The sequence below is a fragment of the Paroedura picta genome, chromosome 13 (assembly GCF_049243985.1).
Source record: "Paroedura picta isolate Pp20150507F chromosome 13, Ppicta_v3.0, whole genome shotgun sequence".
Lineage (NCBI taxonomy): Eukaryota > Metazoa > Chordata > Lepidosauria > Squamata > Gekkonidae > Paroedura > Paroedura picta.
The window spans coordinates 916352-930054 of record NC_135381.1 but is presented as its reverse complement, the minus strand read 5'-3'; the positions used below and the strand labels follow the sequence as shown (position 1 = coordinate 930054).

General features: G+C 58.2%; 1 protein-coding gene across 2 annotated transcripts in view; it reads left to right on the top strand.

The window, feature by feature from the left end:
* Positions 1 to 5889, top strand: part of FAM222A (family with sequence similarity 222 member A) — a 56526-nt gene extending 50637 nt beyond the window's left edge. For both annotated transcript variants that reach the window (XM_077307942.1, XM_077307943.1), the window contains exon 3: positions 2804 to 5889. In XM_077307942.1, coding sequence (XP_077164057.1) covers positions 2804 to 4071 — 1268 coding nt within the window. In that variant the 3' untranslated portion in view covers positions 4072 to 5889. The remainder of the gene's footprint in view (positions 1 to 2803) is intronic.
* The last annotated feature ends 7814 nt before the right edge of the window (positions 5890 to 13703 follow it).

Sequence of the window (13703 nt, the reverse complement as noted above, 5' to 3'; positions counted from 1 at the left end):
ATATACTTCCTCTGAGCATGGAGGTTTCACCTCTTCTCTTCCATGAGTGTGGATCCTTCTTGATGATCTTTGGGGCGTGGGCTGCGTAAAGAAGGCCTTTGCTCTGTGGGGGGGAGGGGCTTGGGCCTCTGGGGGGCCGTGGCTTGGCCATTAGGGGAGCGGCTGCAGCTGGCGGTGGTGTGTCCTTGCAGGCCCTGCTGGGTTGGCATCTGGCTTCCTGGAGTATCGTGTCCTGGTTGAGCTTTCTTGCATCATGACGACCCAGCAGAATAGAAGCGGCAGCATTCCCAGCTGTGGAACAAGCCCCGGTTTGGCTGCAAAACATGCGCTCCTGTGGCCAAGCAGCCGTCCATTAGCCCCCCCCCCCCCACAGCCGCCGTTTGAGCCGCGAGGGGGACGGTTCACTGGCCATTTCCCCATTACACTAATGTTATGGGCTTTCCACAGGTGTCTTAAATGGACATTGTTATTAACGAACCTATTAAGTCCATTAAAATCCGGCCCTTTGAGCTGTCTTGAATGTCGCCATAGGGGGAGAGGAGAGGCCCTCCTTGGCTGATCTGCTTCAGGGGGGCCCTTTTCTGAGCAGGGGGCCCAGGGGGAGGACCAAGAACGCGGCCCCTGCGCTCCCGGCCTCTCATGCCCGTCCGGGAGGGTCTTCGGCAGTTCGTCCTCCTGTGTGCTCAGCCCCCTTTCCCTCGGGAGCCACTGCAGACTCTGCAGCTCCCAGTCGGTTTGGGGAGCGCTTCTGCCCTCCAGCTTGCTTTTAACCGCCCCGCGATGAAGGGTGCGCCTCCGTTCTGGGTCGTGCCCTGCAGCAGCAGCCCGGGTGGCCTTAATGCCCAGCCTGCCCTTGCGGTGTGGCCATGCTCAGGCCACCCTGGAAGGCTGTGTGGCTCCCACAAAGCGAAACGGGGCTTTTGCTGGGCCCATCCCCTTCTCCGCCTCCCTTTCGGAGGGAGCAGTTCTCCAGCGCCTAATTTATTCCATCTATTAGATAGATTTTGTAGATTTAATCTTTTTCACAGTTGGGGGCCCATTGGATACTCAAGATAAACTCCCAATGAAAGTATAATGGGGACGACAAATGAGTTTTCACACCAGACAGCAGAAACTTGCTCAAGACAGGAGTTGGAGAGGAGCAAAATACATATAATTTCTTTTCTCCCTCTCTCTTGCTCTCTTTTGCTGACTACAGTAGGTTACCACAGTTAATTTCGCCAGTTTTGTTCATCTGTAAAATTGCATAAAAGTGACATTTTTGTGCTCATTATAAGAAGTGCTGATTTATAGCTGGTAAATGGAATTCCCCCCCCCCACTTTTTCCCCCAGCGAATATCTCATAGTGCCGTAAAGCACCCATGAAATTGCCTGTATAATGTAGTTTAAATCCAATCTCCGAGAGAGATTCCCCCTGTTGGGTAAAGAGACATTTCCACCCTCCGTGCTGAGTTTACTTGGGGCCCCTTGCAGAGGCTACCTGGGGGAGGCTCGAGTGGGGGTGGGGTGGGGGTCTCTGTGACCCTCTTTCTGCCAGGACTTGGTGTGGAGAGATGGAGGCAGCTTTCTTGAAAATTGGTTGAGTGGATAAATGTATTGTTTCCCGTAATCCGTGATACGTAAATGGAACCTCCAGCTTTAGAGGCAGTGTACCTTTTCAGCTGCAGATGCTGAAGACAAGGGACAAAAGAGCCAGTACCTACGTGCCCTGCTTGGGGACTGGGTGGACACCAGTATTTTGGAAACTGTGCAGAGCTCCATGAAGGATGACAGTTAGAAAGGGTCATAGAGGCTATTTAGTCCAACCCTCTGCTCATTGTGGGGTCAGCCTCCAGCATCCGGTAGAAGGATCTGTCCAGCCGCTGCTTGGAGACGGCCAGTGCGGGAGAGCTCCCCACCTCCTTAGGCAGCCCATCCCACTGCTGAACTACTTGACTATAACACACATATCCCAGTATCCCACCAGTACCTGGAACCTCGGTCTGATCCAGTGGGACTTACATTTTACTTTAGTAGGCAGTACCATGGGGATTTCGTGCCAGTTGGCAACCAGCAGAATCAGGCTCCCCACAGTCCTTTTCTGCATTCTTTGGACTGGCAGAGCATGCATAAAAAGATGACCTTGCAAATTAACAGAGGGGAGAAGAGGAAGACACCTGGGCTGGGCCAGCTCTGCAGTGGATTGCCTGGATCCCCTGTTTCGGGCCCAGTCCAGGCTAGGCGGTTGCTTCTGTCTCTGCCGGTTTCTCACCAGGGGATGGGCCTCCGGGGGGGGGTGAGGGGGGTAGTGTGTGCTGTGTGCATTCTGATTCTGCACAACGCTTGCAGGTTAGGAAGGGAGACTATGCTCAGAATGTCTCGCACTTGGTTGCTGAATCTTTCCCCTGCGGCCTTTGTTCAGAAGGGAGACACAATCACGTGCCCCTGAGCTGACCGCCCAGTGGGTCAGTAGGAAAAGAGGAGGAAGGGGAAGGGGCAGCGAGAGAGCCTTCCTGCCTGCCCCTCTGACCGCGGAAGGAGTGACTCCGGAAGCCTCCTCTGGGTCGCCTGCCTGGTGCTTTTCTGCAGCCCGAAAGTCAAAATGCAGGCTGGCTCCCCCATCCACCTGCCCCCCATAGAAAGTCAGCGTGGCTCATCCCCTGGCTGGCGCTTGTGGCAGCACTGCCGGACTTCGCACTCTTCCGCTAGCCCACTAGTGGAACTTTCACCAAGGAACAAATAAAATAAATAAAGAAATGGTGGGTTTTAGCAGCCCGGAGAGAAGCACCCTGTAACGCCCTCTTTTCTCCTCTGTGTCTTGCAGGTGAGGCAGTGGCTGCCCCGCCCTCCCCGCGGTACCCCAGCCCTGCCGAACTGGACGCCTACGCCCAGAAAGTGGCCAACCACCCGCTCACCATCAAGATCTTCCCCACCAACATCCGGGTCCCGCAGCACAAGCACCTTAACCGGACGGTGAACGGGTACGACACCACGGGCCCCCGCTACAGCCCCTACCCCGTGCAGGCGAGCGGCTACCAGGGCCTCCTGGCGGTCGTCAAGGCCGCCTCCAGCAAGGCTGTGGTGAAGAGCCTGGAGGGGAAGCGGACGAAGATGTCCCCCGCCCACGTGGCCATCGCCCCCTACCCCGTGTCAAGCACTTTAGCCCCCGGCCCCTCCTGTGCGGGGCAGCTGGCCTTCCACAGCGGCCAGAAGCAGATGGAGGCCCCGGTGCCTCCCAACGTCACGGTGGCCGCTTCGGTGATCCCCCACGCCGGAAGGAATCTGGCGCTGCCCCAGTCCAACCTGCCCTCCCTCCAGAACATCATCTTCCAGATCAACCAGCAGTGTCAGGCGCAGAACGCTCAGCCGGCGTGCCAGGGGGTCGTGGTGACCGACCCCAATCCGGCCAAGCACGGCACCGCCAGCGGCTTCACCGGCATGGCGACGGTGGGCGCCACAGTGGCCTACGCGGGAGCCGTGCTGCCCGATTGCCGCAAGGGGGCGGAGCTGGTGGTGGGCTCCGCCCCCAGTGCCGGGCTGGGCTCCAAATCCGGCCTGTACCCAGACAGCGTGGACTTCCTGTTGTGGCAGCAGCAGCAGCAGCAGCAGCAGCAGCAGCTGAGGATGTACAGCGCGGGCAGCGGGGGCGGGGGCGTGGTCAGCAAGTCCCCGGAAATGTGCGCGGGGGTCTTGCGCGCCTACCCCGTGACGGGCGCCACCGACAAGGTGAGCTCGTCCCCCTTGAACTGTGTGGGCCTGCATGGGAACTTCTCAATGGGGCAGTATTTTGCACCCCCCTGGAACAGCATCCTGGTCACGCCCAACAGCGACTGCTACAACCCCCAGGAGCTGGCGAACGGGCACCGCGAGGCGGGTCTGCACCCCTCTGATGGGCTGCCCAGTTTGCCCAGCAAGACCCTTTGCAACACGTCCATCCTCAGCAGTAGCCTCCGGTCCCTGGAGTATCTCATCAACGACATCCACCCCCCCTGCATCAAGGAGCAGATGCTGGGCAAAGGCTACGGGACTGTGTCTGTGCCACGGCTGCTGGACCACCAGAACGCCCACGTCCGCCTGCCGGTCTACAGATAAGGGCTTCTGAGACGTGCTTCTGCTGCCGACCCCTCCAGCCCCAGCCCCAGCCCCAGCCCTGGCTCCAGCCCTCGTGCCGGAGGGGGTGGGGAAACGGGTGGAGAAGGAGACCCTGGGCCTCTGGGACACGGGTGGTGGGGCCTGCTGGAGGCCCCAGGAGGGCGGGAGTGGCTTGTCTGTATAGCTCAGAAAATTGTTTTTCTTGCTCAGAATGTGAACAGGGAGGTGTGATCCAGTTTTGCTGCTGCTAATCCAGGGAGGAGAAGGCTTCGCTCCGCGGGGCTGGGACACGAATGGGGCGTGTCTGTTGGATTTGCATGGGGGGGGGCCCTCCCCAGAAAGAGGTTTTGCTTCTGCGCCGAGTTCCAGTGGGAGATTTAAATGCACCGTGAATGGGACGGGGGGGAGGAGGGGCTGGGGGAGGGGTCCGGACCCTGCCCCGACTCCCACCCGTCCAGGCACCTTTGTGGTGTGACTTGGCCTACTTGCTCGTTGAACTCCGAAACTTGCACTGTTTCAATTAAAGCGAATAACTGGGGAGAAGGGAGGGGAGGAGGAAGACGGACGGGAAGCTCTTTAAGGGGGAGGGGGCGGGGAAAAACTTGAAAACTTGAAACCAATTTTTTGTTGTTGTTTTTTGTTTGTTTTGTTTTTTAGTTTTAGTTGAATCTTGTGTACTTTTCTGCATTCGGCTGCTACACGACAAATTCCTTTTCCCTCTCCCTCCTTGGGATAGTCATAGGTGGCTGCTTTAATTAATTCCTTATTTGTTATTATAATATTTTTAGCAGAGGAGTTGCTTTGCCCGTATGTGGGCTTGCTAGCTGGGGCGTTGTGCTAGAGAGAACCAGAGCAATTTTTCCGCCCCCCCCCCCATCTTTGCCCTTTTGACCAATTCTTGGGGTTTGGGGAAGGCCCCCGACAACGGAGGGTCACGGTCACCTCTGGCCCTTGTCTGAGCTGTTTCAAAGAAGGCGGCCAAACCAGAATCCTACCCCAACGGCCTTCCCTCACCTCCCCACCTGCTCATTTATTCTCTCCCACATAGTCCGTTTGGGGCTGAGGGTACTGCGCATTCGGCAAGGCCTCCGTGTAAATCAGGTTGAAGCGTGGATCGGGAGCTTGCTCCCCCCCCCCCGCCCATCTGCTGGAGCTGGGGCGCGTCTGTCCGTCTCCCTCCCTCCTGCTCCCTTCTGCGCTCACTGATGGAGTTACGAGAACATTATGGATTCTCAGACAATAACGTGTTTTACTGTCGGTTACATCTTTGTTCTGTTCTAGAGGCAATCTGCAGGTGAGGAGCAGAGAATCCCATTTAACACAACTCGGGGGGGGGGGTTGTATCTGGATATATAATTTTCATATTTTTTTAAGGCAGCAGTACCCAGACAGTGTTCGGTCTGCTCCGTCACTCAGCCCTTGCAATTATGTGTTTAATAGAAGATTTTATTTAAGACGTGTGCATTGCGGAGCTTACAAAGATACGGTTTGTCCCTGCTTTTTTGGGGGGGGTGTAGAGGCCCCCTGCATCCGACAGTTGTGCTCAGAATGGAGAGGTACTGTGTCCTTAAACCGCTTGTTCCAGCACTAAGTGCATTTACAAATCTCTGAGAATGTGTTTTTATATGAAAAAAAACGACCATTATATTCTACTGTGAGAAGTGCAGTCTGCACTGTATGGTTTTAAAAAGGAGAGAAAAACAAAAAGAGAGATGAAAAAACAGCAAACGGTGTCTCTCACGGTTGTCTTTTTTCTCCTCCCCCTCCACTCCCCCCTGCCCTCCCCCCCAAAGGAATTAAACCTGGGCTTACACTGGATGTCTGACTTTGCCGTTTGCTTGCCTGTCTCAGTTTCTCCCTTCGTGGCCTCGGGGTGGGAGGAACGGCCCCCCTCGTGGTGTGACTGGCCACGTGGATGCTTCCCTCTCCACGTTCCCCTCCCATCAGGGGGAACATCTCTGCACGTGGCTCGACAAATGGGGAGCCCCACGGGGAGCTCTGGGCCCGGCTGTGGTGGACAGAGCAGGGGCGGCTGGCGTGTCCAGGGGCTTGGGGTGGGCTGTGGGCCGTTGGCTGCATCAAAGGCAGGCCGGTCACGCTCATCTCTTCCTCTCCAGCCCCACTCCCTTCACTTCCAGGACCAACTTGGGAGAATTGGTGGGCTTGGGCAGGTGTCGGAATCGTACTCAGGCTGTGGGTTTCCACCCCCAAGCACCCCAGAGGGCAGGGCGTGAGACGGGCCACGTGGCATCCTTCCCTTGGGGCATTGAAGGTGGAGGGCCGGGCTGTGGTGGCTTCGGCCAGTTCCTTGCCTCCCGAAAGGCCTGGCTGTGGTGCCCCTTCCCCGACCTCTCGCCGCAGCGGAGGGCTCCTTCCTCCTTGGGAACGCTTCGGCCGTCCTTGACAAGCCCCGTTGGTGGGATCCCTCTCCGTGCAGGCGGCTGCTCGGCTGGAAGCACAGGCCAAGCTGTTGCGCCTCGGAGAAGGAGGCCAGGTCATCTGCAGGGTCTGAGCCACGACCAACACACCCGGTTCTGCCTGTTGGGCTGGAGTCTTCGTGTGTCCAAGGGAGAGGTGGAAAGGCCAAAAGCAGCAGTGCGTCTGCAGTGGCCACTTTCTCTGCGTCCCCAGGGGCACACGTCGGCACTGGATGCCCATTTGGCCTTGGTTCTCCCCCCCCCCACCCCCACAGCCGGGAATACCCCAGCTGGAAGCGCGGATCGGGCTGGTTCCGGGGGATGTCTTGTGCTCCGGGTGCTGAATTCTTCTTTGGTGGGGAGCATCTCAGCAACATCCAGGGCCCCCCTCCTCCACCGCCGGCAGAGCTGCATGCCTGTCCCGCCCCACGGCTGTGCACTCCCTCGCGCAGCCTGCCCCGCTCGGCTCCCCTTCCCAGGAGCTGAATGGGGCGGCCTCCCCATGATGACCCCATCAGCTGTGGGCCAGGCGGCCAGTTCCTGCCCTGAACAATGCGCTCCCGGCAGTTGGAGAATGGGCTTACATTCCAAACAGATTTCAGCGTGGGGCTCATGCGCCTGCCTCGGCCGCGGAGGCCCTGTGACATATGGCGCTCCATTATGTGGGCTTCTGGCCTAGGAGAAAAGGCTTTTGTGCCAAGAGAGATGCCTGCTTGCGCATCGGAGAGTGGCGCTCTCTGGGCCGCGGGGGTGATGGGGGGGGGGGGCTGTGCTGCCCCTGCCTCAGCCTGGGATACGAGGGAGCCGGGCCTTCCCCCCTCCTCCAGACGGGATCCTCGTTGGGGTCCTGGAGCCAGACAGGGATCATGCGCAGGCCGCCGAGGTCATTCTGACAGGACCGAGCTTCGTGACTCCTGTGCAATGCCGGCATGAGGAGAAGCCGAGCGTGTTGATTTAATTCTGATCATTTGCTGCTTTCGGATCCCAGCCGAGCACGGCTCCAGATATGTGCTGCGAGGCAAAGCCAGACGGCGAGAGGCCGCCCCGCCACACGAGCGCCATCGCTTCCCGAGCATCCCTCTTATTGGAAGAGGCACCACACGCCGCCTGTGCATTTGGCTCCTCGCACGAGCGAAGGTTATTCCGTATCGGGCGATGTCCGTGCCTGGAGGACGGCGGGCAAAATTACCTCCATTTGTCTTTTCTTGCACACACAACAACCTGCCTTCAAATTTCATGCTCAGGGAGGAGAGGAGAAGGAGAGCGAGACCACCGAGCCTTTGGGGCCCCCTGCTGGTCGAACCTGGTGCTGCCGGGAGAAGCGCCAGGACGGAGGAGAAGCCATGTTGGATCCGGCCAGGGGCCCAGCCGGTCCAGCGCTCTGGGTCACCCAGGGGCCATCAGGAGGTCCACAAGCCCCCCCCAGCCTTCCCCCCCCCCACAAGCGCCAGGGAAACAGCCTCCCTGCCCCAGTCGGAGCCTCACCTGTTCTTTGTGGCCGGTAGCCACTGACGGGTCTGTGCTCCCCACGTTGAGCCGATCCTCGCTGGGCGCTGCGCATGCCGATCCCTGCCTCCAGGTCCTGCAGTGGGGTCAGTCTTGCTTCCTTTGCCTGCTGCTCCTTCCAGGGAGTGCCCACGAGTTCAGAGAGAGTGAGAAAGCAAGAAGTGGACCTGCCGCCTCTGTGCTCTGCGCCATGAGCCCTTGTGTTCCTGGCTTGGAGGGCCCAACCCCTCGGAGGTCTCCCCTCCAGACACTCTCAAGGCTCAGCCCTGCTTAGCTTGACGGGCTCAGCCTTGCCCAGGCGGTCAGCTGTCCTGGGGAACTGAGGAGGTCACCCTTGTCCACATGTTTGGTCACCTTGTCTAAGAGGTTAGACAGCATTTTTCTTTACAGAATCCGCACTGATTCTCCCTCAATAGCTTTTGTTCCCCCGTGTGCCTACTAAATTGAGTGGTCTGCAATTTCCTGGATCTCTTCTGGAACCCTTTTTAAAGATGGCATTAGATGCCATCCGTCCCTTTTTGCATAAATGCTGAACTTAGTATAATGGTCACTGTCCCCAACTGGTGTGCTTCACGTGGACATCTCTCACCTGGTCTTGAGCATTACTTAAGCCCAGGAACACCTCGCCCCCCCCCCTGCCCTGGAGGTTCTGGGGCTGTGTGTACCATGGCACAGTCTGAGGGTACCCAGAAACCCTGTCTCCTTCTCCTCACTCAACACTTATTGTGTGAGTCAATGTGTGGATTGTTAAAATCTCCTGTTATGACACAGTTGTGTAGCTGCTTTTCCACTTTCTTCTGGCCCTTAGCAGGAGAGTGGGTGCCTCCCCACCCCCACCCGTGGTCTTGCTCCTACGGAATCCCCCTCCTTCCCTTATCCAGGGACGGCGTTTGGGGAGAGATCATAGTTTCAGCTTGGGAAAACATGCTGCTTGGGGGTTCTCACTAGAGAGAGCGATGGGGGGTGGGTGGGGGGGCCTCTCTTCCTGGGGCTTTCCACTTGCCCGCCGGACGAGCCTAAAGGGAGGACGCCCCGTGATGGGGCAGGCAGCAGATTACGAAGCCAGGTGAGACAGACGATAAACTGCAGTGGCTGCCATCCGACTGAGCCCTTCCATTCCGCTCCCATTCTGATCCCTTCCTTGAAACGCCCTCAGATTGGCACGTTCTGCGGAAGGGGAGAAGTGTGGGGTCCTGCCTGGCCTCAGGGTGCCCCCCCCCCAATGTGGAAGCCACAGCCAAGACGGGGCCCTTGCCAGCCTGACGGGGGGGGGGGTGGGGGGGGGGTCTTGCTCAAAGCAGCCAGTGGGAGAGGCAGCCCATTAGGGTGTGCCTCCAAGGCTGTGACCGACTGCAACCAGCGGAGGGGCTGCCGGACAGGTGTGATGCACATGCTCTCTTTGCTCTGGGAAGTAGCCGGTCCGTGACAGCAGCTGTGGGTCTCTGGGGCCAGATCAGCCGAGCCAAGATTAAGAAGCCATCTTCCAGGAGGAAGGATGGGAGAAAGCTGCTTGTACTGCTGTAGTCCCTTCTCCTGAAATAATTCCAAATCCAGAATGACCACCTGGCTCGTGCCTGAGGCGGCAAACGTCAGCGGGACTCCATAACAAGTGAGCCAGCGTGGTGTGGGGGTTAAGAGCAGTGGCTTCTAATCTGGCGAGCCAGGTTGGATCCCCTGCTCCTCCACACGCAGCCAGCGGGGTGTCCTTGGGCTTGTCACAGCCCTGATAGTGCTGTTCTCACAGCAGTCCTGTTGGAGCTCTCTCAGCCCCACCTGCCTCAGAGGGTACCAGTTGTGGGGGGAAGAAGGGAAGGCGATTGTCAGCCGCTTGGAGACGCCTTCGGGCAGTGAAAAGTGGGAGGTAGAAACCAGCTCTTCCTCAAGTGGGAAACGCAGCGTCCTTCAAGCCCTCAGCCTTCCCAGGCAGCGTCAAGGTTCTTTGGTCAGGATTTGGCCTCCACTCCCAAGGGCTTCACACAGACATTGCATCGCACAGGGGACAGATTGGATCGCACCCTGATGAGAACTGGTCTCCAGTGCTTTGGTGTCCAACCAGTAAGGACTAGAAGCTTGCTTTTTTTTGAGCCTGGCTGCTCAGTGGCTTGAGCTGAGGCAGTCTGGGACCAATATGGAAACTGCACCCATGCCGGGCAACAATCTGTAGAAGTCCGTTTCCTGTCTTTGCAGTTCGTTCTGCAGTTCCTCTTCCTGCCCCTTCCCCAGAGAGCAGTGATGCCTTCCACCTGCCTGCCTGCCTGCCTGCCTGCCTGCCTGCCTGCCTGCCTGCCTGCCTGCCTGCCAGCCAGGAGAGCCTCGGAGAGCGCCGGAGCCTTCTCGGAAGCTGAGTGGCCCAGGTAGGCTGCTCCAGCAGCAGGCAGAGAGCTGGAGGACAGATCTATTGCCCTCTGTAGCGCCTGCAGCTCCGGGCCCTGCCTTCCTCCTGATATTTATGGCCTGCCAGGAGGGCAGCGCTCACTCACCTGGGCTGTAACCACCATGACAGCCAATCAAGGGAACAAAGACGAATTGGCGCAAGAGGAGAATTTCACAGAGGTTACTACTACTTGGGGGGAGGGGGGAGGAGAGGGGCCCCAGCACGAAGGGAGGGCCGCTTCCAATTAAGCTGTCTGCAGGAGAAAATATTTGCTTGGGTCTTTGTTAATCAAGTGCCACGGGCAAAATGAGGTGGGGGAAAGCCACACTTCCTGCTGCAGGAAAAATTGCAGCCTGGTCTCCTGGATGGATGGAATGTCAACTCCCTTGGAGCCCTGGCTAGGGAGCTGCCAAATATTTTGGGGACCAAAATATTGCCCAGGGGGGAAAGTTGTGGGGTTTTGAATCTGAAAGAGAATTGGCCTGCCGCTCCAAAGAAATGGAGTCCTCGTGGAGTCTGGCTGGAATCTTTGCCTCCCCCCTCCCTGCCAGGGGTTCCCCAGGGGTGGCAGCCCTCACTGTGCCCCTCCGCCCAGGAGGTGGCATGGCTGGGCCACAGGGGGAGAGAGAGAGAGAGAGAGCAGCTGTAATTGCCAGGTGGCCCCCGACAGACTCCCGGGGGCCGGGCTGGAGGAAGCCCCCCCCCTGCTCACTCCAGACGGCTGCCCCAGGACAGAGGGCCTCACAGGTAATGAATCTCCTCCAAAGAGGCCGCTCACGGATGACAAAGCTGCCTGCTGACCCTATAAATCCGCCGGCACCATTTTTCATCTCCCACCTGGCTGGCCAATCAAGCAGAGCCTCACAAGCTTTGATGCAGCCGTGGGAGAAGGGTGCTCTCAGCCAGCTGGGTGCCACAGCCCCGCCGCTCACCTTGGAGGCTCTCTGCCCCCCAGCCTGGAGTGCTCTTGGGACAGAAACCCAAAGCCCCCCACCCCCGGCAGGGAAGAGACCCACTCCAGGTGCCTGCCCATCTCTTGGCTGCCTTCCTCTCCGGCTGTGGATCAAAGCAAGGCCACACAGCTTGTCCTGAGCCCCAAGAACAGGGAGCCCCACCTGGCAGGCTCAAGTGGCACGGGCTGGACCCTGGCCACCCGCTCCCTCACCCACACCAGCTGCTCCCCAGGCCTGGCTCAGGCTCCTATTTCTCCCCGGATGCCGGGTGAAGTGGGGTTCTTCTCTCCCCTCCTGCAGCCCAATGAGCTGTGGGCTCCTGCCTGCTTCAGGGGTGAGCCAGGCTGGTCTGCAGCTGAACCAGCACGATCCCAGGTCAGGAGCCACTCGGAGACCGACATTCCGGGGCTGAAGCCCTCTGCGCTGATGAAGGGACCGTCGCCTCTTGAGAGCGTGAAGCGTGGAGAATCTCGTTGGTTTCTGAGCTGTGACGGGACTCCAGCCTGGCTGTTCTGTGTCAGGAAGTGTGCTGCTGGTTGTGTCTCGTGTAATTCCGTGTTCTGCCACAGGAGCGGCATTCTTTCTTTGGCTTGATATTCTTTCTGGCTGAAAAGCCCCAGATACGGCACCAGTAAACCCCCATCCAGAAGGGAGTGTGTTCAAAAAGCAAGCCAAGGTCAGGAATGAATCCCAGAAAGAAATCCCTCTCTGTGGTGAAACTGCACCTCAAACAGCACCAGCTGTCTGTTTAGAGCAGGAGTGGTCAAACTGCAGCCCTCCAGATGTCCATGGACTACAACTCCCATGAGCCCCTGCCAGCTGCAGTTTGACTACCCCTGGTTTAGAGGGTGAGTTGGTGACATCCAGGCCCCAAAGGCCTTTCCCCCAAGCAGGAGCGCACAACCTAATGACGTGGGGAGGGGGGAGAAGCATAGCATCTTTGCCCTGCAGAACTGGCCTGATTTAAATTGTAGCAATAATACAAATCATTTTGAGGGAAGGAGCACCTGACGAGGATATTAAACACCCGGAGTGAAGAGGCAGCGCCCGTAAAACTGACTGACAGAAAAACCTCTGTTCATCTCTCAATTTGATTGAATGTTGGCTTCCAAAATTAACCTTCAGATTTATCTAAAAATAAATTTGCTGCTGTGCCTGGCATTTTCCAAACTCGCTGTCTTGCACGAGGGGGGGGGGAGTCTTGCTGGGTGCTTCTTGTGGGTCTTAAAGAATAGGTGGGGTGGGGTGGGGTGGGGTGGGAGACCCCCCCCAAAAGCCACACTGAAGCTGGAAAAGCAACCCTAGTTCTTGGTCAGGTGTGTGACAAAGAGGTCACACCCCCCGCTGCAGTCCAGGAGGGCCCCCTGTGGCATGGCAAAGGCAAGCCGTGGCTGGTGTCCTGAGCCGCCCACGCTGGGCTCTTGCAGGCCTTTAAGAAACCTTGCAGATTCATGGTCCACCAAAGGCCTCTGTCCACCTGGGGGGCCACATCGAAAGAGAGAAGCCTTCCCCCCCTGCAAAGGGCCTCCACGTCCAGACGCAGTCTACCTCAGCATGCCAAGGGCTGGGAGGAAAGGACAGTGGGGGGGGGGGGATACAGTCGTGCATTTCCTTCCACCTTGTGACCTTCCCAAGAGGGGCATCATTGCTGGCCTGGGCAGATGTTGGTGGCCCTCGGCAAAGGAACTCCAACAGCCCGGGCCCTTGCTCCAGCCAGCAGCCACCAGGAGCCCCTGGCTGCCCTGTTAAATGACAGCGAATCGTAGCGCCCAGCTGTGGGTCAGAAATGCCTGGGGGTCGGAGGGCGGAGTTGCTGACTGAGGTGGGATGCCAGAAGGACCTACCTTCCAAAGCAGGAGATGCAGAAGAAAGCTTTTAAAGACAGACAGAAGCCATTTATGTGGTCAGATCCAGATATCCAGCCCCCGCCTGGAGGTTGGCAACCCCAGGTGGAAGCAACAAATGGCTTTGGAATGGGGGGGAAATTCTGCTCCCCCCCCACTCAGCCATGACCCTCCTAAGTGTTGTTTCTCCCTCCTTCCCTGCAGATTTTGGGGGCTGCAGGGTCCCTTGAGTGGGGTCTCATTTGCAGGAGATGCAGATGTAGGGGGGGGGGGGAGAGCAGGCTGCTGCTGATAAATCTGATCCCAAGAAGGCTGTGGCTTCCCCTGACCTCCATGGCAGGAGTCTCTGCCAGGGGATTTCTCTCTCTCTCTCTCTCCCCCCCCCTCCCTGAGCAGCTGTCAATCTCCCAGGGATTGCTAAATGCCCCGTTTTCCTTTAAACACAGATTAGGCTCCTGAAGGCAGCCAGGCATCCTCCTGGAGGGTCAAGCGGAGGACCCACCATGTGTCCAGTTCTCCCCCGAGTAGGGGAAGCAAG